The sequence below is a fragment of the Cebus imitator genome, unplaced genomic scaffold (assembly GCF_001604975.1).
Source record: "Cebus imitator isolate Cc_AM_T3 unplaced genomic scaffold, Cebus_imitator-1.0 Scaffold32, whole genome shotgun sequence".
NCBI lineage: Eukaryota > Metazoa > Chordata > Mammalia > Primates > Cebidae > Cebus > Cebus imitator.
Window position 1 is genome coordinate 1,840,300 of NW_016107347.1, and position 23,409 is coordinate 1,863,708.

Sequence of the window (23,409 nt, forward strand, 5' to 3'; positions counted from 1 at the left end):
AAAAAAAAAAAAAAAAAAAAAAAAAAAAAGAAAAGCCAGCATTTAATAAATGGTTGCTAATAATAATATTGGTACAAAAGTAACTGCGGATTTTGCCATTACTTTTTAAATGGCAAAAACTGCAATTACTTTTGCACCAACCTAATAGTAATTATTTTTTGTTTTATGCTAATAAAGCTAGAAATTATAGATCCACACAGTACCATGTGATGAATTATTAACATGAGTAAAGAAACATTTATCTTTACACTGAATATGAAAGAATGAGTGTTTGAAAGGAACAGCCCAGTCCTTATTATTTTGGTACTCACATTAAGTATGGTACTCACATGGCAAGCAAGAATCCTGCCTGTCTTGTCAACGGCAAGGTTTACAACTCTGTCTCTTCCTTCCCGCATTATGGAACCAGCTTTTCTACATGAAAGGATGCGCTGCAGAAGAAGCAGGAACACGAACACATGAAGGTTAGATGTAAGTTCTGCTGAACTTCTGAAAAAATTGTAATTCTATTAAGTACAAGTAACAAAAATATGCTCTAAAGTGATAATTCCCTAAAAATCTGCAATTCTCACTTTCCCACTATTCAACACAAAAAAACATAAGAAACAGAAATGAATTACATCCTCAGGGGCTTCATCCATCTCAAGGGTACCATCCTCTGTCTCAAGAGTATCTTGTATTCCAGAAGACCCTTTGATTTTCTTGGGCTTGGGTTCTTCCAGGTCTTCAATCTGTTTTATAAAAATGGGAAAGTAAAAGCTGAAATAATATGTTTCAGGAGGCATTTTGTTGTTGTTGTGGTTGACAGAGTCTTACTCTGTCACTCAGGCTGAAGTGCAATGCATATTCATATCTCACTGCGGCCTTGATCTTCTAGGCTCAAGCCATCCTCCCACCTAAGCCTCCCAGATAGCTGAAAGCGCAGGCATGCACTAATTTTTAAATTTTTTGTAGAGACAGGTTCTTGCCATATTGCCCAGACTGGTCTCAAAGTCATGTGTGGACTCAAGTGATCCTCCTGTCTCAGCCTCCCGAAGTGCTGGGATTATAGGCATGAGCCACTGTGCCTGGCCCAGGAGGTGACTCTTAATCCTAAAGACTTAGAAATCTTTCTTATGACCAATAATAGCTTCTAATCAGTGATCTCCCTGATCAAACCTCTTCAGTAGCTGGACAGGTATCAGAACTTATTAAAAACTGACTACGTAATATACAAACAAAATATTACTCAGTATACTATCTCCAGAAACTTTCTATAGCATAAGGACTACTGTTTAGTGACAACAGTGAAAAATTAATGGCCCATTCTTCACTAACTTCAAAATTTTCTCTGTATTTAGGTGAAAGGCCAACCATATTCTAGAAAGGCAGACTCAAACGGGTATTAGGAATTGCAAAGGCATTGCAAGACAGGTTGATACATTTTCTCCTTAAATAAAGAAAACAGAACTCCTAGACTACTAGTGTAACTTCCACTGAAATGGCTGCTGGACACAGCACATACTTAAATCTAGCTACACCTAAGATCTATAAGTTTTTTTCTATGTAAATTCTTTGAATGTCTAAGAAAACATTATAGATCTTTTCAGAATATACATATTCATAAACATAAAATTCTACATATATGTTTGAGGCGAAAGGTTCGCAGATACTCTGAAGGCCATCCATGGACACCCAAAAGTCCAAGAATATCTGATTAAGAGTGCCACAAACTAAAACATTAGTATTACCAGAAGCTGTACGCCTAAAGCTATCTTATGAGCTCAAATAAATGAGGACAATGAGCATATAAGGAAGAAAAACTGTTTAGGTGTTGCAGGTTATTGGTGTGCTAGAATTCTTTATAATACTATGTAAAGTACTCAATAATTACATCTGATTCTAAATCCAAGGTGCTTATGAAACTTCTAAACATGACATTGCCCATGATTTAAAAAAGTAATTACCTCTTGCAGATAAGTTATGTCCCATGCCCTCAGTTCACTGTCTGAGGCCCCAGTGATGAGTCGCTTTTCTTCTGACACCAGAACCAACCCCCATACCTATAGAATACAAAAGGATTTGAGTAATATGATTTTCAAGAGACTCCAGGTAGCATAATATGATGTTCCAAAAGTCTAAGCACACTGTAGTAAAATGTCTTTAGTAATTTAAAGGCAAAGAAAAGGCATATTGAGAACCCTTTCAAAATGCACCAAGAAAAATCTCACTTTTACAGAGAAAAAAATGGCCTGTGGTGAAATTGTTACTTTTGTGATACCAGGAGTTTCTCTTTTACCTCCTATAATCAAATTAAGATAATGGCTGTTTAGTGTAAATCTTAACTAGAATCCACTCAAATGATAATTTTAAGTCTTTTATTTCTTTGCTTTCAGCAGTGTATAGCAAATAAAACGTGCCCCACTAAGGTCCATTCCATAACTTTCAGCTTCAATTCTCCAGGAATTAAATAATGAAAATAACAATCAACAAACAACTTAATCTTCTTGTCATTAATTCTAGGTATTACCTTCCTGAATGCCTGATATGAACGAAGCACTGAGGATGCAAAGCTGTATAAAAAACAGTCCCTGAACTCAACTGAATAGATCTGTGTTCAAGTAACTATTATAACTGCTACCATGCGCCGCTTGCCTGTCAATAACCTAGGTGCTACACACATAATTCAACTTCCCTACATTCATAAAAGTGGACACTTATTATCTAGAAATGATGAAACTCAGGAATTAAAACCTATCCAAGGCGAGTTTTTACAGTATCTGTTCCAATGGCTGGCATTGCTTCCATCAAACCAACCTCACTGTCTCTCAAGACAGCATATGATGAGTATTGTGTGCAGTAAAAACAAAGAGCCTTGAAAGAGGAAGAGAAGATAATCATCTTTTCCCTTTTGCCTTGCCATTACTTCCCGGCACCCATGACCCTACATGTACCTCAGTCCGGTGGCCAACCATTGTTTTAAAGCAGTGCTGGGTATCAAGGTCCCACCATTTCACCACGGTATCTTTCCCACTAAAAGAAAAAATAGGGAAAAAAAAAAAAATCCTGTTTAGGAAAACTCATTCAACTAATAGAGAGATCTAGAACTCACTGTTGCTTGAAAAGGAACATATACTTCAATAATGTCTAAAGCTCCTTTTCTCTCTGATCTTTCTTTTGAAAAGCAAAGAATCTTAACTTTCCTTATAGTTATTCCTATGCAGAAAATAAAATGTTCCACCTATAAGCACAAGAATGACTTCAGATGCAGAATACCAGAGAGTACAGAACTTGATCCATCATGCCTTGCTCCTATCGTTTCTATCATCACAGCATTGGCCTTCTCTCAGTCTACCATGGAAACATTTAGACCTCTCCTACTCCCTTGTTCTCCTGTCCAGCTAGTCTCTTGTCCTGAAGATGCCTCCTCCGTGAAGTTTCTAAGTATTGACTCCTTCTAGTCCATTTCTGTAGACTAATCTGAATTTAAGTCCTACTACCTGGATTATTTTAACAGCTTGTCATCTGGTCTCTTTGTCCATTGCTGTTCTCTCTTCCCATCCAATGTGCAACTGTCAGATAACCTTAATTTTTAATATTTGCACTAGGTTCAATGTTCCCCGTAGAATCAAAATCAGCCTCTTTAGCAGCATTCTTGAAATTTCCCATTTGTTGGTTCTTAATCCCCTAAATATAATCCCTCCTAGCCAATGGCCTCTGCTACTCCTGCTCAAACACCTCTCTCTTCCCTACCCTCTTCACTATATACATCTATATAATCCTCCCTCATGAGGAAACTGGAAAAAAAAAAAAAAAAAAAAAACCTGATTTAGAAAGTCCACCCTGTATAACCCCACCTTACAGTGTTATTTCTTTTCCTTAAATTCCCTAAGGTGTAATATACATATTTTCTATTAGAACTATGGGATCATTCTCTTATAGAACCTGTGTTATCTGAACAAGATACTAATTTACCTGTATCGTATCCCACAGAAACAAATCCACCATTGGTAAAGCATTTTAGTGCTCACAGCTTTTTCTGAATCATTACTATGATTCCTCTAATTAATGTCTGGCAAATCTTGAGATCCCAGCCTTTCCTAGGTGGCCATTCTTTAGGAATATTCATTATTAGGTTGAACCATATAAAATTGCTGATATTTAATCATTTTTTATGTACACAAATAAAAATTTCAAATGGTTCAACCTAATAGGTATTCAGAAGGCCTATGAAGTACAGTACATCTCTCCTCAAAAGGTTAGCTGAATTTAACACCTGGTATTCACATCTTCCCTCTGTTCCATATTCTGCTTTCCTGGCTTTCTAGAGATCTAGAAGGTAGACAAAGCTCATTCTATAATGAGTTTCAAAAGGTTAAGAAACATGGAAAAGCTGATATTAAAAGAAAAGAATGACAAATTAGAAAAGTGATTTTTTAAATGATATAACTTTGGATGGCTCTATGATACTACTTAGAAGCAGAAAGAAGAAAAGCAAAAGAAAGGAGAGGAAACTAACTGATATGCATGAGCACAGTGCTCATGAGAGAAATGAATAAGGAATAAAGCAAATTCTCTCTTCCTAGAAAAGAATTTGAAATTAAACCATTATTTCTTTACCTAGTAACTAGCAGGTTCTTTTCTCGTAGAAACAACGCTTGTGTGATGGCGTCCTTGTGCCCCTTTAGACGGTAGAGGCCACTTTCATTGATTACATCCCATACAATAATATCTGTGTCCTAAATCAAGCAATACGGAAGACAAGTAATTTTCTTTACCATATATGGCCTAACTTGACAAACAATTGGACGTAATTATTACAAAGGCAATACACAGTCCTTGCAGAAAATTTGGAGAGCATGAAGAAAGCACAGGGAAATAAACACCAGCCTTATTCCCACCACCCAGAAATAATCCCCAGATATTGTTACTGCTCTAGTCTTTATGTATAATCCAGATTGTTATTTTCCTATTAGAAAACTGAGATCACGCTATTCACATCATTTTATAACCTTTTCTTTTTTCATTAAATATTATTTCCATTTTTTCCATGTTATTCCAAAGTGTTTACATTTTTCATGCTCACATAATAATCAATTCTAAAGTGATACCATAGCTTATTTAAAATTTTTTCAGTTTTAGACATTTAGGTAGTTTCCAACTTTCTGCTGTTATAAATATGCAGAAATGAACATTCTTATATACAAATCTTTGTACATATCTCTGATTAGAAATAACTAAATTGAAAAGTTCTTGGGTTATATGATATGTTTATTTTAAAAGTTTTGGATTTATACCATCAAAATGATCGGTAAATCTATAGAACCAGCAGGGATATGTATGACAAGGCCTATTCCCCATTCACTTAGCTATATTACCAGTTTCTCAAAATCTACTATCAATCTCATAAGTAAAAAATGTTCAGTCTTAATATTTATTTTAATTTACATTTATGAATACGAAAAATAGTTTACATGCTTTATGGTGATTACTGGCCATTAGTATCTCTTTTGAATTGCCAATTCATGTCTTCTGTCTATCATTCTTCAGGTGTCATCTCTTACTTCACTGTAAGTTATTAATAAATGAATGATACTAATCCTATCTTTTTATATTGAAAATGTTAAATACTTGACCTTTTTCAATGTCCTTTGACTTGTTTTTAACGTACAAATGTTTCAAGTATTCCAATCTACCAACAGTTTCCTTTTTAATTTATTTCTTCCGCTAACACATTGTAAGTCCTTTTCTACCTTGCTATCAGATATTTACTTATATATTTTCTAGTTTACTTTAAAATGCTATTTTTTAATAGTTATGTCTTTAATCTTTGATTCATTTTGACATATAGCATGAGGCAAAGATTTAATTTAAAATTTTCTCCCAAATAGACAATTGTCTAAGGATTGTTTTATAAGCAATTCATGATTTTTCTGCTTATTAAAAATGTCATCTTTAAAATATGCTAATTAGGAATGTAACTATGGATGTGTTTCTGAGATTTCCATTTGGTTGCAATAATCTATTTTGCATTGATACTTGCACTGATGTATCAATATGATGCTTCTTAAATTACGGGTTTATACTACATTTTAATATCTAAAACCCCCGTTTTATTATTCTTTTCTCCCCAGATTTTGGTGTTTCCAATTCCTTCGCTTTTCCACATTAGGTCAAGTTCTAAGTACCAACTAAAACCTTTAAGATATCTATTTAAATATATCTATGTCTATATATAAACACATATCTATTTAAACATAGCTTTAGCTATATAAACCAGTCACAAAACACCAGCATCTTTTCAATACCTTGTTTTCCCATTCAAGAACAGGATTATATCTCTAGAAAGTCTTCTATTCTTCAGTAAAGTTCCACAGTATTTTTATGTCTGTTACTTAATCTATTGTGAATGGAATCTTTTATATTTTCTAACTCATGACTTTTGAGATACAGGAAATCTACTGATTTTACAGAATTCAATGGCAAATAATTATTATTTTGTCTCTTTCCAGTCTTTGTTTTCTTTGTTTTACTGTTTTGGATAGCACTTCCACAGTAATAGTTATCATGGCTCTCTTCATCTCGTTCCTACACTTAATGGCTTTTATCAGAGAATATGATAAAATGAACAAAAGGAAACAAAATGAACCTTCCAATTCACAGCCATCCTCCTCACTGTATTTCTACCATTATACTACTTTGAACACTGACAGCCCATTGTTTAACCTGTCAACTTTTGTCAACAACTTGCTTCAGCATAAGTCTTACATTCCTTTAACGTATCAAAGTCTGGGCTGATTCAAAGGCTCACCTTGGACCCAGATGCCAGTCTGCCTCCTAGCTGATCATACTTCAAGGTAGTGATCCCTGCTTTGTGACCATTGAAGGTCACATTTCCTTCCCCACTCAGGAGACTGAAGATTCGGATCGATCCATCATCATATCCAACAGCTAAGTGTAGCCCATCTGGGGAGGGGCACAAGCAAGTAACTTCTTGTTTAAGCCCCCGAAGGATAAGAATCTGAAATCATAAAAGTTAAAAACAATGTAGAAGAGTTAAGCATGAAATCAAGGAAAAAGCATAGGAATACGTAGGCACAGTAAAATTAAGAGCACCAATAATTCCCAATTACTCAGGAATAAAAATGAAACTCCACAATCCATTTCAAGGTTTTTAATACAGAAATTATTATCTGTACTAGGCAATGAAATATTTAAGAAAATTCTTATTTTCTCCGAAGCTCTACATTGGTGTAATACATGCAAACATTCCCTGGGCAATAAAATAAATTTAATCCCTTTAATCTAAGTCTTAATCCTAGAACAATGCTAAGTGATTTTCAAATAAAGGGTTATAAATCTATCCTTCCTTTAACTGAGACCCATTTTGTAAGAAAACAATCTGCATGGCAACAGAGTACTATGGTGGTTTTAACCACAAAGGATTCTGGGTGGCAACAAGAATTGAAGTAGTAACCTCTTGGGAATCACAAAATAAATGAACAATATCAAAATGCCTATATTTGGTTTGGCAAAAGTGGTAGGGTTAGGGAATTCAGTCATACAAAGTATTAAAGTCTAGTTCAACAAGATTTGGGCCTTATCCACATTAGAAAAAGATTCTGCCAACATAGAGTAACCTTCCTTTTACATGCCTAATATTTTATAATCAGTTATATGCATAAGTCATACTTAAAAAATGGAATTGGTAGTGAATACATCAGGAATAAATAATTACTACAAATAATGACCTGTAAATATTGCAACAAATAGGCATCTAAGAAATAAGCTCCTTTTACACTGTGGTTTTCAGAATTTAGCAGAGAAGAACACAAAGGAACTTGATGCTTGGTTAGCTAGACCTAAAGGGAAAAGATTTCTGTTCTAAGGGCATACACACAAAAAAACCCATGATAAGTAAACCAGAGCTCCCCAACCTCTACTACCTCTCCACCCTCAAGTACGGATAAATCAGTATCAAACTGGTCATTTGGGCTCACCTTCTCTCCTTTCCTTAAATCCCAGATGAAAACGTGTTCACAAGCTGGTACTGCCACATAGCGTCCTTTCTCACCACGAAGTGTCACAAAGACAATATTACCTTTTTGGCTGCCAATCAGGCCAAAGACTGCACTAGCAACATAGCGCAGGTACTGCTTGGTGAGCCCCATGTTATGATGTCTTATACCATGGGTGAGGCAATCTGTGCATATAAACAAAGAAAACTCAGCTCCTTGGGTGCCTTGGTTCTAGGTTAGTAAACACCAACTTTTTTTTTTTTTTTTTTTTTTTTGAGACAGAGTCCCCCTCTACTCCCCAGACTGGGGTGCAGTGGTGGGATCTCGGCTCACGGCAGACTCCACCTCCTGGGTTCAAGCAATTCTCCTGCCTCAGCCTCCCAAGTAGCTGGGACTACAGGCATGCACCACCACACCAGGCTAATTTTTTTTTTTTTAAATAGTGATGAGGTTTCGCCATGTTGGCCAGGCTGGTCTCAAACTCCTGACCTCAAGTAATCCACCCACCTCAGCCTTCCAAAGCGCTGGGATTACAAGCATGAACCACCACGTCCGAACTGTTTATCATGTCATTAAAAGCATGTAACTTATGACTTCTTAATCTTTATTTATTCTGAATAAATCACTGATGTAAATTACCTGGACATCTTTATTTTTTATTCACGTGGACTCAATATAATCCCTCATTCCTTAAGTTCCAAATTAGTCACATTGTTATGCCCACCTCGCACATATCTGACACTACAGACTCAATGCAACTAAGCTAATTCACTTCTGCCCATTCAACCGACATCAAAGCTTTTACACAGAGATTGGCAGCCTGAAACTGAACATATTTTTCAATGAACATTTATTGAGAACCTACCATTTAGGCACCGTTCTAGACACTGGAAACACACTATTGATAAGGCAAAATCCCTAACGTCATGGTACTTAACTTCTCAGGTAGTGGTTCTCTAACTCTAGTATATATCCAAATCACCTGGAGGGTTTATGACAACATTGCTAGGAAATACCATCTCATCTCTTCTCCCAGCACCTGTTTCTGATTTCATAAGTCTGGGGTAGGGCCTAGAATTTTTCATTTCTAATAAGTTTCCAAGTGATGCTGCTGTTGCACTTCCTGGACCAAACTTTGAGAACTACTGTTCCAGTCCATGAAAGTCTGTCCTTCATTTCAAAATCAGAGCAGCCACTTACCCTTGGCACAGAAAATGGTTGAGCAACTTGGCACACTATTTTCGGAAAGATGCCGTAATTTCTGCACTTTTATTAAATTCACTGAAAACAGTGGTTATGGATAAAAGCGACAAGAGGTGAATGAAGGAGATAACAAATCAGTCCTGTCTGTTCTTTACATGGAGGAGTAAAAAGTAGCCTCCAAAACACCCATGCAACTTAAAACACATAAAAATAAAGAAGTTACAGCCTTTTATGATGAGCTGTTTCTTTTTGCTGTTTTTTGTTTCTTTAGTTGGTTGGCTGGTTTAACTCTACAGGGTCTTTCTAATTATCAAATGCTGTTTTAGTCTACATCAACAAAAAAAAAATTTTCAATCCCAACTCTCTAATAATATTTTCTGATAATAATCACTTACTGGCCTCATTGCATCTCCCACAGGAACCAACATAAAGCCAATTTAAAATCAAGAAAAGATAATATTAACATGGTGATAATGTTCTTAGCCTAGGCCATTTGATTGTTTCAAATGGAATTTGAGTTGTTTCCCAATTCCTCTTATTCCTCCAGACTCTGTAGTTGTTCTTCATGTTCGTCTTTGGCCATCTAGCACCTCCTTCTATAGTATTTTCCTTGGAGAATACATATAGCACGCGTAGGTCCAGGGACTCCCAGCTGTCTACTTCCAGTCCTGTCCACCTACATGAATGCTAATTATAGAGTTTCAAATATTTACTGAACATCTCCATTTGATACCTTATAGTTTCACATTTCACACATCTATAACCACGCCTACCTTACTTCTGGTACTCCTCTCTTTTTGTCTGACACAAGGACACAATTTTCCTACCTACTCAGGCTCACAACCACTTAACCTTTCAATCACTAATAAAAAATATTATTATCACAGCCAAGACTTAGAGAGTGCTTATGCTATAGTAACTGATAACACTAAATGTATATAACTTAGTAAACATATGCAATCATTGAATTACATACAGCAATTAATGAAATAAGCTAATATATGCAAAGCACTTAGAAAAGCCTCTAGCACACTGTAAATATAACTATGAAAAATACCCATAAGGACCTGGTGTGGTGGCTTATGCCTGTAATGCCATCACTTTGGGAGGCCGAGGCAGGCTGATGGCTTGAGTCAAGAGTTTCAGACCAACATGGGAAACATGGCAAGACCCCATCTCTACAAAGCATTTGTTTTAAAAAATTAAGCAGGCATCGTGGTGCACTCAGGAGGCTGAGGCAGAAAGATCGGTTGAGTCCAGAAGTTCGAGGTTGCAGTGACTCCAGCCTGGGTGACCGTGAGACTCTGTCTCTAAAAATAAATAAACCAATTCTCCACAATAACACTGTAGGGGAGGTCAGTCTTCCTATCTCTATTTTACAGACAAGGAACTCAGACCCAGAGATGGTAAACTGCTAAGCCAAAGGCATTTAGCAGCTAAGTGCCAAAGCCAGATCCCAAACCAGCCAGTCTAACTCCAACATTTCTAGTTTTAACCTCTAAGCTAAACTGCTTCTTTTTGCCTCTTTAGTTAGTCAGCTCCACCTGATTGTTACTCTGAAGCAGGATCTCTTTTTCTCCAGTACTTTCAGTTCCAGCTCTTTACCACTGGGTTACTGCACTGATTTTTCACCTAGCACCTCCGCCTCCATATTTTTCACTCTTTTCATTTAAAAGTCATAATACTACTGAGTAATCTTTTCAAATGAGCTTTCCCTATCCCAAAGGCTTGAAAAGGCTAAATCGTTTGCCAGTTTCCAAAAACTCATCCTATCTTTTCTCCGTATTTCTCGAATAAACCTTTCTGTCAGGCTGGCTAGTTTCCTTTCTCGTCCTGAGGCCTTGTCTTCACATTATTCGTTTTACTTAAAATAACATGCATTTTCTCCCCTACTTATTTTAATCAGTGTTATTCTTTGAAGCCCACTTCCTTTGGAGTAAACCCAATTCTCGCAGCCTTTTTTCATCGCCTCGATATTTAAACTACCTCCCATACAACTCGCACTGTTCACTTTGTTCCACGTGCACAGTTTTCGCCTCCTTTCCGACCTCTCACCACCAAACCTTTGTAGACTGAGACCCCATCACCACCGCTTCCCAACCCACAGCCCCCAAAACGATGTTTCTGTGATGCACTGAAGGCCTGGACAGACTTGACACACACTCCAAAACGCGTCTTCGGTCAGGAGGGGGTGACAGAGGGTTCCAGACACCGAACACACGGTCAAATCACCCTCGGGCAAGCCCGGGCACACGCACGGTCAGGCAGTTCTGCTTGGCACCCGCCACCCGCGCCGAGTAGCCAAGGGGATTCCAAGTACTGCTGTGGGGACGCCCGCAGTCACCTGAGTTCCCTCAACCCTAGCAACCGGCTCTAAATACGCCCGCCTCGGCTGCTGCCGACATCACGAATGCCTTAGCCAGACTCTTCAAAGTCCAAACCGCAGAGAAAAGGCTCTCAGCCCCAGCCGTGCACCTCTAGGACTCACCTCAGCTTCCACGAGGCTCCCAGCCGATTTGACCCGCCCACGAGACCTGCCCCTTCCGGGTCCGTCCCGGGAGCCTCTTCCGCCAGACGTTCCATTTGCCTTCTAAGAGGAAATGACGGAAAAAGCCGGGCGCTGATTGGTGAGCTCTGGCCAGGAGCGGAAGCCGGTGTTTCGTAGCCCAGAGCATTTGTAGTTGGTCACTCCAGCCTCCAGGGACTTTGCCTCGCCCTACCCGGCGCGCTCCTGCTGAGGGTCGCCGGAGATGTCGCTCGGCCGCCTTCTACCTGGAGCTTGATCCGTCCCGCCCGCCGACCGGATGGGACCGCCGGAGTGCTGTGAGAGGCGGGACGGAGGCTGGGAGGGAAGGCGGGGCGCAGAGGGCCGGGGGCGCGGCCCCAATCGCACCGGACTCGGCCCTGGTCGGGAGTGCGGGCTGAGGGTTAGTTCTGTCGCTTCTCTGGAAGAATGAGCCTGGCGCCACTTCCTCGCCTGTTGGTTAGGTTATTGCAGAGCGTTTTCGGGGTCGCCGTGTGGACGAGAAGTGAAAGGGTAGGCAGTCAGCAGGCACTAGGGACAGAGGTGCCGTAGCCGAGGAGGCGCGCGCCCTAGAGTGCAGGTGAAATAGGGAGGCGGGAGTCCTTGCTGGTTGTAGTCCCAGAGACACGTCCCTGTTGCCGCTCCTGTGGACTGGACATTCCACGAACCGAGAGCACCCCAGGTAAGGGGTGGTTGGACGCCGAGCCCGGGATGGTGCGTTATCTGGGCTCCCGCAATCCTTAGAGGGACACTGGCCTGGCTTTGTGTTTCCGCTCCCTGGCCGCTTGAGGGGAAGTGACCGGGGCTGACTCCTTGTTTGCTGACCGAGACTTTAGTGCTCTGTCACCAGGTGTGGGGAATTAGCTTTTCTGTCTTGCAGTTCTGCTACTTTTATTCTTGAGCTGCATAGAAGTGTTTAGAAATGAGTTCTGATGTCTAGAGCTGTGCAAAATTAAAGCTAACATAGCTGTACAAAAGAAGATCCTGCCAGCGCTTCTTGAACAAGTTATCTGCAGCCCGCCTAGAAATTAGACTTTTGCCTACATTATCTGATTTTCTTTGGAGTTTCTTGAGCTTAAGGGGTGTTCAGCTAATCTTCCGTATTCAAGAAAAATTGCAACAGCAAAGAATGCGTTGATGAGACTGGACAGCTGTAGCAGCATAGGTGTTTTGAAACAAGATTGCTGTGGATTGGATGAATGAGAAGGGAAGAAATTGTGACCACAAACTATTATTTTAAAAAGTTTGGTGGGAAAGGGAGCATTCGAGTGGGTGTGTATGTTTAATATCCCTGACAGGTGTTGTGCATTATATTATTATGGGGGTAAAGTGTGTGCTTCAGTAGAAAAAGGCACAGTTTAGATTCTATCTTAATACCCCTTGCATTAACTAATTCTAAAAAAGCTATTTTTCAGTTATGTAAACTGTAGGTAACTGACATCAATGCTAAATAATTTTTGTCAAGAGCTGCAAATTCTCTTCTCTCTCTCTTAGAGGTTCAGTGGAAGTTTTGCCTCCTTTTACACATTTATTTCGATATTCCTGCTCTAAGGTGTCTAATTGTGGGATGTGCTTTATCTTCTGCGTGGTTCCCTTTTGAGTTAAATAAAATATTGAACATCGGTTTGGTTTTATATTTGAATGAGTCATGATTTTACCTTTTCTTAAAAATTTTTCTTAATTAAATATTGTGGAATGGGACGACCATAGATGGAAAAAATGATTTTAATAAGAGTTGGTATCAGAGTAATTGTGAATGCCAAGGTAATGCATCTTATAAAATTCCTTATACAATATTTCAAAGTTATAACTCTATCTCCTTATTTTAGTTTCAAAATGTTCAGTATATCTGTACTTAACAATTAAAGCATAATGCAGTTCATTTAATATGAAGGGATACTACTAATTCACTGTTAGAACATGTTCTTTGGGTGCTTTTGAATGGTGATGTTAAATTTGACCCGGGCCATTGAGAAACTTAGGAATGTTCTTATACTGTATTTATTGTTGACATATTTGACTACTTTAGTTAGTCTTCCAATCGAAAATCTTTTTTTAAAGAGCTTTTTTTTTTTTTTTTTATGAAACAGAGTCTCACTGTTGCCAGGCTGGAGTGCAGTGGCGAGATCTTGGCTCACTACAGCTTCCAACTCCCTGGTTCAAGAGATCCTCCTGCCTCAGCCTCACAAGTAGCTGGGATTACAGACATGCCTAGCTAACTTTTGTGTTTTTAGTAGAGACGAGGTTTCACCATGTTGGTCAGTCCAGTCTTGAACTCCTGACCTCAGGTGATCCACCCACCTCGGCCTCCGAAGTGCTGAGATTACAGGCGTGAGCCACCTCGCCCAACCTTATAAATGTCATTCCTTCTGACGGCATAAAATGATTCTTAAGTATGGTAATGAATGATGGCATAAAACGAGTCTCAAGTATGGTGTGCACACATATCCTAATGTACTCTGAACTGTTAAACATTGAAATACAAAGACATAAAGAATGGTAAACCTGGTAATTAACGGTGGTCAAGTGCATGCAGCAGCTCTCTTTGTACGGTTGTTATTCAGACTGGTCTGATCAATGTAAGCATTTCAAAAGGTGAACAGGTTAAAAGTTACCATTTTTCTCTCTTAAATGATATCATTTTCTTTTTATTCTGACGAAAAGGATTTTTGAGACAGTGATCCAAGGTATTATGCAATTTTGCCCAGTGTTGAACAATAAAATCTGATCTCTCTATCCAATCCAATTATTCATATTAAGCAGTATTTAAAGGACTTTTTAAACTAAAAGATGACAGGATTTGAGGAAAAAGAGACAGAAGTTACAGTGTAATGAGAGCTGTTTACACTGTACTGTTTGAATTATAAAGGATACATAGTGGGTTATCTTTGTCTTTAGGTCCTCTTCACTAAAGTACTGAAGATCATATGACTATGGAAATATTGTGGAATCTTCTGTTTGTCCCATATAGACTTTTAATCCTTGGAAATTAATATCTTGCTTCAAGAGACGTTTTTTTTTTTTTTTTAAACTAGGGCTTAGTGTTTGTTTATGAACTTATTCAAAGTACAGAGCTGACCAGCTGATTTTCAGTGGACAGTCTTGCTCTCCTTTAATGTCACCAAAAATTCTGATTGTGGCTATAAATTACTGGGTAGAGGAGCCCTCTTCTCCTCTCTTTGTCACTTGAGCATGTTTGCATTCTATCACTGAGATTCTTAACTGCAATTTATTTGCAAATTTGCTTGTATGAGCTCATACACTAACGTTTTTGGGGAGTGAAAGGATCTGTATCTTTCATGTGATTCTCAAAGGGGCCTGTGACCTTGAGAATGTTAGAAACCACTGTTTTCTCAGGGATCAGGTTTTCCTGCCTAGCTTGGGTTTGCGGCTCCATTTACTTATTACCAAGGTGTGTGTGTGTTTAGGGGAGGGGGGATTCAAACCTCTTTTTGTTGAGAAACATCCATTTCTGTTTAGAGATGGAGTTGAAAAAGAATTCAACTTTTGTTAAATACTGTGACACTTTCCATAAAATGCCATTTAATTTTGTCCTACAGTAAGAGCTATGAGCATTACTTTTACTTATTTAACATCCAATATCTTGTGGGTCACAATTACTTAAAAGCTGGGGAAAAGATCCAACAAATTCTACTGACCAGGAATCAGGGATATAGGAGAACCACCAGGGTGTGCTGTCTAAGAAGATAATAGAGTTTTGAGAAGGAAATGATCAGTGATAAATGTGGATAAAATTGGATTAATTCTTGGATTTGACATTTGGGAAGTTATTCCTGACCTTTGGAAGGGCAGTTTTAGCATAGCTATAGAGCAGAAGCAAAACTGCAGTAGGTTGAGCAAATGTATGAAGAGAAGCAGAGCTGCAGAACAAATTACTCTTAAAAAGTTAAGTAGTAAAAAGAGGAGTTTAATATGCTGAAGAAGAAATGAAGTAGAAGAAATAAAGGAGGAGAACTTTTTTGAGAACAGGAGAATGGAGAGAAATGAAAAAGCAAGATGAAATTGTAAAAGGAGAATTTGTGTTATAACACTCTCTTACAAGGAGAAATGGTCAAATGAAGGAAATTGCTTAAATTAAGGTGATTTGGCAGTCTTAAAAGTGTGGAGTATACCCTCAAATCACTTGTAAGTTGGAAACAGTGAATGATTTTGAATTGGAGAAAAGTTAAGGTAATTGCTCTCCTATGCAGTTTTGACACTAGTTATCTCATTTAATGCTCACAATAATCTTAGGAGAATTACCCTTATTTTAGAAATTTAAAAAAAAAAAAACTGTTTTAGAGTCAAGGATAACACAACTATTAAGTGGCGGTCCTGGATCCAAACTCAGACCCTCTGACAACAGTCCAAACTCTCCCACTGAACCATGCTGTCTCCACCTCACTACATAATTGCATGTGGAAATATTTACCTTAAAATAATAAAGAAGCTGGATTCAAAATTGTGTCAGTGTGATTTTACCTATCACAGAAAAAGGTAGTAACTACATCAAAAGTTGAAGAATTTTTTCCTCCTCCTTAGTTTTTCCTCCCCCTTAAAAGAAGAAACCAAAATTCCTTCTTTTCTTTTTTGAGATAAGGTTTGCTCTGTCACCCATGCTGGAGTACAGTGGTGTAATCTTGGCTCACTGCAACCTCCACCTCATGGGCTCAAGCAGTTCTCTTGCCTCAGCCACCTCAGTAGCTGGGACTGCAGATGCATGCCACCACACCTGGCTAATTTTTTGTATTATTGTATAGATGGGATCTAGCTAAGTTGCCCAGACTGGTCTCAAACTCCTGGGCTCAAGTGATCTGCCTGGCTCAGCCTCCCAAACTGCTGAGATTACAGGTATGAGCCACTGTGTCCAGCTAATTTGATATTTTTCAAATGTTCTGTAAGCATGTATTACTTAGAGTCAGAAAGAAAAGTTATCTTAAAAAAGCAATTTTTTCCTGAATGTTTGGCATTCAAGTTTGGAAACTGAAAACTGTGTTTGTGTTTAATGGATTTTTTTTTTAAGATTATGGTTAAGAACTTTCAGTATGAGTCATTGTCATAAAAAGTCTGCAGATAATTTTTTGAAATTATGAGCTTGTGCCAAGGGTCATTCCATTGAGCATGAGGCAATTTCATGATGATAGATGAATATGGTCTTCATTTGTCCTCTGTTCAGCTTGTCCTTTTCAAGTCTGAATACTTATGAACAGATCAACAAAACTTGTGGGAAGGCCAATTTGATGGACTAAACACCAACTTCTAGGTAAAGTTAGTTTCTTTATTTCAAAGTAATTTCAGAGGTGTATTCAGTGTCAAATAAGAATAGTCTTCTCATACAAATTTGTCACTGTATAACCTACAAGGCCTTTCTGAAATTGTTATATAAATGATCATATTTCCTGTTCCACAGTGTTGATTCAGGAATTAACATATTACACTAGATCCATGTTTTGTTCCAATGAGTATCCCATGTCTCTCAGGAGGAAACATCACGGAATATATTATAGAAGGGCATGCTTGTTCTCTTTGATAAAAAAACATTAGAACCACGCTGAAAAATTTCTCAGAAAATTTCAGGAGATCATGTCCTTTGCAGCAACATAGATGGAGCTGGAGGCCATTATCCTAAGCAAACTAATGCAGGAACAGAAAACCACCTACTGCATGGTCTCTCTTATAACTGGGAGCTATACAGTGAGAACACATGGACACAAAGAAGGGAATAACAGACACTGGGACCTACTTGAGGGTGAAAGGTGGGAATAGGGAGAGGATCAAAAAACTACCCATCAGGTACTAAGCTTATTGCCTGGGAGATGTAATAATCTGTATACCAGACCCCTGTGACATGCAATTTACCTATATAACTAACCTGCATATGTACCCGTGAACCTGAAAGTTAAAAAAAGAGAGAACTAAGAGAAAAGACGAGAGAATCTGAAATTATGTGCCTCCTGATGAAAGACACACCATCTCATATAATCTTGGCAGAACTGACTAACAAGAAAATTTCAAATAACAATATGCAAGCAACAAAATCCAGACTGTGGGACACCACAGTTTCAGCAAATAAATTTTACAGAAAAGGAAAGGTTGGATGGGGGACTTGTAGATTAAAAGAAATGTAAGATATACATTAAAATGTTTTAAATGCCTAATATTAAACTATGGTTTCTGGGGATGCACTCTTAGGTGAAAAAGCTATGTAAGAAAGTGATCAAAAGTCCTCGTAGTAGTTACTTTGAGGGACAGGAAGGGGTTGAGATCATGACGGATCGCATGGAGGTACCTCTGGGTGCCTGCACAGTTCTATTTCCTGACTTGGGTGGTGGTTTCCTTTGTAATAGCTCATTAAACTGCGCATTTATTTGGAGGGAAAAAAGTTTACATGCCAACTTTCTTTCTCTGATCATCTGTCTGCCCTTATATATTTCATGTTACCAACAACCTCCAACTTACTAAACCATTAATCAGTTCTTAGTCCTGTTACTCAGCCTTTCAGTAGCATTTAACTGACATCTCAAGTATTCCTTGAAATGTTTTCTTCACTTGGGGAAAATTAGAGTAGGTTGTAGGGCAGATTGATAACCAATGGTTTTTCTTTTTCTTATTTATTTATTTATTTATTTTTTAATAAAGATGGGGTTCCACCATGTTGGTCAGGCTGGTCTTGAACTCCCGACCTCAGGTGATCGCACTTCCCTGGTTTGCCTTCCTTTCTTACCAGTCCTTCTCTATTTTACTTCCTGACTTGTCCTCTTTCCAACCTCTAGGTTTTGTTGTAGGACTCAGTCCTTGGATCTCTTTTCTCTGTTTGCATTTACTCTCTAGGCTGTTTTGTCCAGTTCCCATAGCTGTAAATAACACCCATATGCCGAGACTTCCAAATTTATATCTTTAGCCCCATCTTCTGTGAGCTCTAGCCTCATGTAACCAATTTGCATGTTTGACATAAACACTTGGTCATAGAATGAGCATCTCAAACTTAGCACACCCAGCTCACGCCTGTAATCCAAGCACTTTGGAGGCCAAGGCAGGCGGATCACCTGAGGTTGGGAGTTCAAGACCAGCCTGACCAACATGGTGAAACCCCGTCTTTATTAAAAAAAATAAAAATAAGAAAAAGAAAAACCATTGGTTATCTACTCTCCCCTACAACCTACTCTAATTTTCCCCATTCTGTGTAAGTAGCATGACAGTACTCAATTGTGGAAGCCAGTAATCTAGAAGTTATCTCTGGTTCTGTTCTTTCTCCCTACTGTCTATATTCATTAAGTAAGTCTTGTTGACTCCATCTTCAAAATACGTTCCGAATCTAATGTTTCTTATCTCTACCATCTCACCTAAATTACTGCAGTCATTTTCTATTGGTCTCTGCACCTACTCTTGCCGTTTCTCAGTTTAATTGTAGCTAGAGTATTCTTTTCAAATATTATTTATGTTTAATAATTGCCATGAACAAGATCCTCTAATAGCATCCCCTAATATTTAGAATAAGATTTAAACTTCTTACCATGGCTTACAAACTGTATCTCTGGCTTTTCCTTCTCTTACCAACCTCATCATCTACCACTCATCACCTGGCTTATTCTGCTCTACCTAAACTGACCTTGCTTGTCCTGTAATATACCAAGATCCTTCTTGCCTTTTTGGCCTTTGCCTGAAACATCCTTCAGAGCTCATGTGTCTTGCTCTCTCATTCTATCTTTCAACTCACATGTTACCTGTTCTCTCATAATCCTTATTTCCTCTAGTCATGCTGTTAGATACCTGCTTGTTTCTTTATCATTTATCATTTTCTGTCATCTCCATGGAAGCATAAGCTCCCTAAGGGCAGGGACTTGCTCTTTTCACCAGTGTATGCCCAGTGCCTGCAATAGTATCTAACATACAATAGATGCTTGCAAAGATTTTTTTTTTTCTGAGATGGAGTTTTACTCTTGTTGCCCAGGCTGGAGTGCAATGCGCGATGCAAAGATTTATTCGATGAATGAATATACCATTTTACTGAAATAGCTGTTTGACTCATAGGCAAATTGGTTCTCCTTTTCTCTGGCAACAAAGAATTTCCCATAACTTCTGTCTAGTACTTGACAGTATGTCTTCCAACACCATCCTCTTCTAATATCAGTATTTCAGCACAACCAGCCACCTACCATATCACTGTCTTACACATCATATCCTATAAATTGTCAACTCCTGTTCATCCTTCCTTTGTATTTTGCCTCTTAAATGTGCGCCTCTTTCTGTATCTCCTTTCCTAGTTGAAACCTTTATCATCTCTTACTACTTGATTGCAGTAACCTCCTGCTTCTCATTTTGTCTTACCTAGTACATCTTCCACATTATCATCAGACTTTAAATTATATATACTATTTATATTTGCATCTCTTGCAGTATCTGTCACTTTTTGTTTTTTCAATAGTAGGCACTCAGTGAATGTTGAATGAATAGTCCTGTTTCTGGAAAGTAGAATTGATAGGCCATGTGATTATTTTAATGGCTATAATTCTTTGAAAAGAATTTATGCTTAAATAATCACTCTTTAATCCTGCTTTAGAAATGCTGTAGCAATTCTTTGTTGTCCATTGTTTTTAATGGACTTTTTAAGTGACTATAATCACATAATATACTATTGGGTTATTTCACAGTGGAATTTTGTTTACTGCTTTAATAGAATTCAAGTAATATCTGTGTTTCTCTACTAAAATGATTCTTTCTTTTCTCTTAAGCTAAAGTCTCCAGTGAATATTGAATTGCTGAGGAATTTGGGAAGAGACAAATCAAAGTTCTCATTCCATGGATCCCTTAGGTGCACCTTCCCAGTTTGTGGATGTGGATACACTACCAAGCTGGGGTGACTCATGTGGAGATGAATTAAATTCCTCTGATACCACAGCTGAAATATTTCAGGATGACACTGTTCGATCACCTTTTCTTTATAATAAGGACATCAATGGAAAAGTAGTTCTTTGGTAATTATTTGATTGCATCATATGAGGAGATAACATTTTCTCATAATTGATTGTAACCTCTTTAAGCCCTAGCATTGTTGAAATATAGCTTTGCATATACATATACAGCTTTATTGAGGTCTAATTGATATTTAATAAACTACATATTTAAAGTATATAAGTTTTGACTTATGTTAATACATCCACTAAGCCATCACCACAGTCAAGATAGTGAATATATCTGTCACTGCCAAAAGTTTTTTTCTGTTTCTTTGTAATTCCTCCCTCCTGCCCTTCCCTGCCTCCCCATCCCTAAGCACCCACTGATCTTCTTGTGACTGTAGGTTAGTTTGCATTTTCTAGAGTTTTATATAATGAATTGTGTGCCTTTTAGTCTGTTTTCAGCAGGATGATTTAAATTCATCTGTGTTATTTTGTGTATCTAAAAAGCTGCTTTATTGAGACATTGACATACAATATAATTCATCTATTCAAATTGCACAATCTAGTGATTTTTAATGTATTCATAGAGTTGCATAACCCTCACCACAGTTAGGTTTAAAACATTTTCATCAGCCCAAAGCCCCATTAGCGGTCACTCCCCATTTTTCCTCATTCCCTCTAGGCAATCACTAATCTACTTTCTTATCTCTATTTGCCAGTTCTGAACATTTCACATAAATAGAATGAATACAGTAAAATTTGTGTTTTTTTGTGACTTAGCATAATGTTTTCAGGATTCGTCCACATTGTAGTACAAATCAATATTTTTTTAGGATTGAATAATATTCCATTGTGTGGGTATACCACATTTATCAGTTCATTAGTTGATGGATATTTGGATTGTTTCCACTCTTTGGCTATTATATAAATAATGCTGCTATTTCTAAACATGATGGTTTTGTGAGTTTCATGGTTACAACAGTTGCATTAAAGATCTAAGATGCCAGATAGAAACTTCCTTTCTACTATTGCTTAGCTCTTGAGCTAGCAAAACCAACATTATGAAAAAAGTCAAGGATAAAATGTTTTGAAATAATTAGGAACTAGATTTCTTCTTCTTCTTCCCCACACTTGTTTGTTCCTTATTGTTTCTTCAGGAAAGGAGATGTGGCGTTACTGAACTGTACAGCCATTGTGAATACCAGCAATGAAAGTCTCACAGATAAGAATCCTGTGTCAGAAAGTATCTTCATGCTTGCGGGGCCTGATTTGAAAGAAGATCTCCAGAAACTTAAAGGTGAGTGAATTTTCTTTGGTATATTATTGCTCAGGAAACTTGTGTTTTGATGTCCTCTACCTTGAAGAGGCATGTTTTGTGGGAAAATTATGTAGATGTAACCGTTTTTCTTTTATTGAAACTAAATAAAAGCTGCCTCTGAAAGCCCCATTTTAACAAAATTTATTACATTTTGAAGTGTTTTAAAAACTGAGTCCTGAGAATTTACTACCAGTAAAACTTCCCTGTCCCGTCCTGAATTTTAAATGACAATCATTGTAACTAGTTAGTTTTGGTAGCATATTTGTGGCTGCATATTTTCTTGCACAAAAGATGCAAGAAAAGTGTTGTAAAATGACTATCCTCTTGAACTCAAAAACTGCTAAATTACCAACCTTGCAGCCCTTTGTTACTTGAGCTCAAATGAAATACTGTGAAATTCAATCTTCCCATTGTATAGAAAATATTTATGAACTACAGCAATGTTTCTTAAAATGTAAACAGCAAAGTTAACCTGTATAAAATCTCGCCTTCTTTGCCTTCTATCATTTAACACTGACAACTGGCTTCTAACCTAATATAAATAATAGAACTTGAACAAGAATACTTACAGTGCTGACTCTGTGAAAGAAGGGATAGAATGAGAAGAATTGCATTTTTTGATCCAGAAACTGAATTTTGACTATAAGGACAATGTGGGAAAATGGTCTTAACTAAGCTGCAAAACAAGAGACGATGAAGAACATGTAGAAACTAGAAAGGATATTAAAGATAATACTGAGAAGTTCTTTGGTAAAAGTAACAGAGAAGCTGGCCTGGAAGAATTCCTAATGGCTTGATAATAAAGAAAAGAAGAAAATTTAACAGAAGTGTGCAAGTAAAACATCAATATTAAACTGGGTGTGTCTGAGCACCTCCAAACTGGGATTCATATTATAACTCTGCCCTTTACTAACTGTGTGACTTAAGACTAGTTACTTCACCTCTGAGTCTGAGTTTCCTCATCTCTAAAATGGGGATGGTAATAGTAGTTCCAACCTCAGTTCTGGACATATAGCAAAAACTTAATAAATATTTAGTGATGGAAAAAATTAATGTCTTGAAGACTAAATTACATAATGGACATTAGGTGCTAAGCACACCCTAAGTGTTCAAAAAGTATTATTTCTAGTGTTAGTTAGTAGGCCCCAGTTGTGCGTTTAGTGAATCAGTGCCAACCTTTAGGGCTGCATACTTACTCCTCTCCTCTCTTTACATTTTTATTAATGACTTAATAAAAACAAGCATGGCTTACCAAATTTGTAGATGATGGAAAGCTGAGAAGATACTGGTTGATAGACTAAAGATTTTCAAGTGACTGAAAGTATAAGCCAGAAAATGAAAAACTTAACAGATGAATATTAAAGTCTTGTAATAAGTTGGAAATGATGGGGAAACATCATTAGTTTAACAATACTTCATGTCTTAGTAAAATGGCATTATTTTCCATGCCATTTTTCTTTTTCTTTCGTG

At 37.7% G+C, this 23,409-nt stretch overlaps 2 protein-coding genes across 6 annotated transcripts in view; one reads left to right on the top strand and one right to left on the bottom strand.

The window, feature by feature from the left end:
* Positions 1–11,782, bottom strand: part of WDR3 (WD repeat domain 3) — a 31,364-nt gene extending 19,582 nt beyond the window's left edge. Inside the window, exons 1-8 of one of the 3 annotated variants that reach the window (XM_017524161.2) lie at positions 11,689–11,782; positions 7,980–8,182; positions 6,791–7,000; positions 4,600–4,718; positions 2,934–3,012; positions 1,947–2,042; positions 621–731; positions 330–431 (exon numbers count right to left, since the gene is read on the bottom strand). In XM_017524161.2, coding sequence (XP_017379650.1) covers positions 330–431; positions 621–731; positions 1,947–2,042; positions 2,934–3,012; positions 4,600–4,718; positions 6,791–7,000; positions 7,980–8,150 — 888 coding nt within the window. In that variant the 5' untranslated portion in view covers positions 8,151–8,182; positions 11,689–11,782. Of the gene's footprint in view, positions 1–329; positions 432–620; positions 732–1,946; positions 2,043–2,933; positions 3,013–4,599; positions 4,719–6,790; positions 7,001–7,979; positions 8,183–8,504; positions 8,517–11,544 lie in introns of those variants that run through there. The other 2 variants (XM_017524162.2, XM_017524163.2) reach the window with 2 other exon arrangements.
* Positions 11,783–11,796: 14 nt separating this feature from the next.
* GDAP2 (ganglioside induced differentiation associated protein 2) overlaps positions 11,797–23,409 on the top strand; it is a 70,745-nt gene continuing 59,132 nt past the window's right edge. The window contains exons 1-3 of one of the 3 annotated variants that reach the window (XM_017524164.2): positions 11,797–12,023; positions 20,457–20,699; positions 21,779–21,918. In XM_017524164.2, the coding sequence (XP_017379653.1) occupies positions 20,524–20,699; positions 21,779–21,918 (316 nt within the window). In that variant the 5' untranslated portion in view covers positions 11,797–12,023; positions 20,457–20,523. Of the gene's footprint in view, positions 12,024–12,048; positions 12,407–20,456; positions 20,700–21,778; positions 21,919–23,409 lie in introns of those variants that run through there. The other 2 variants (XM_017524165.2, XM_017524166.2) reach the window with 2 other exon arrangements.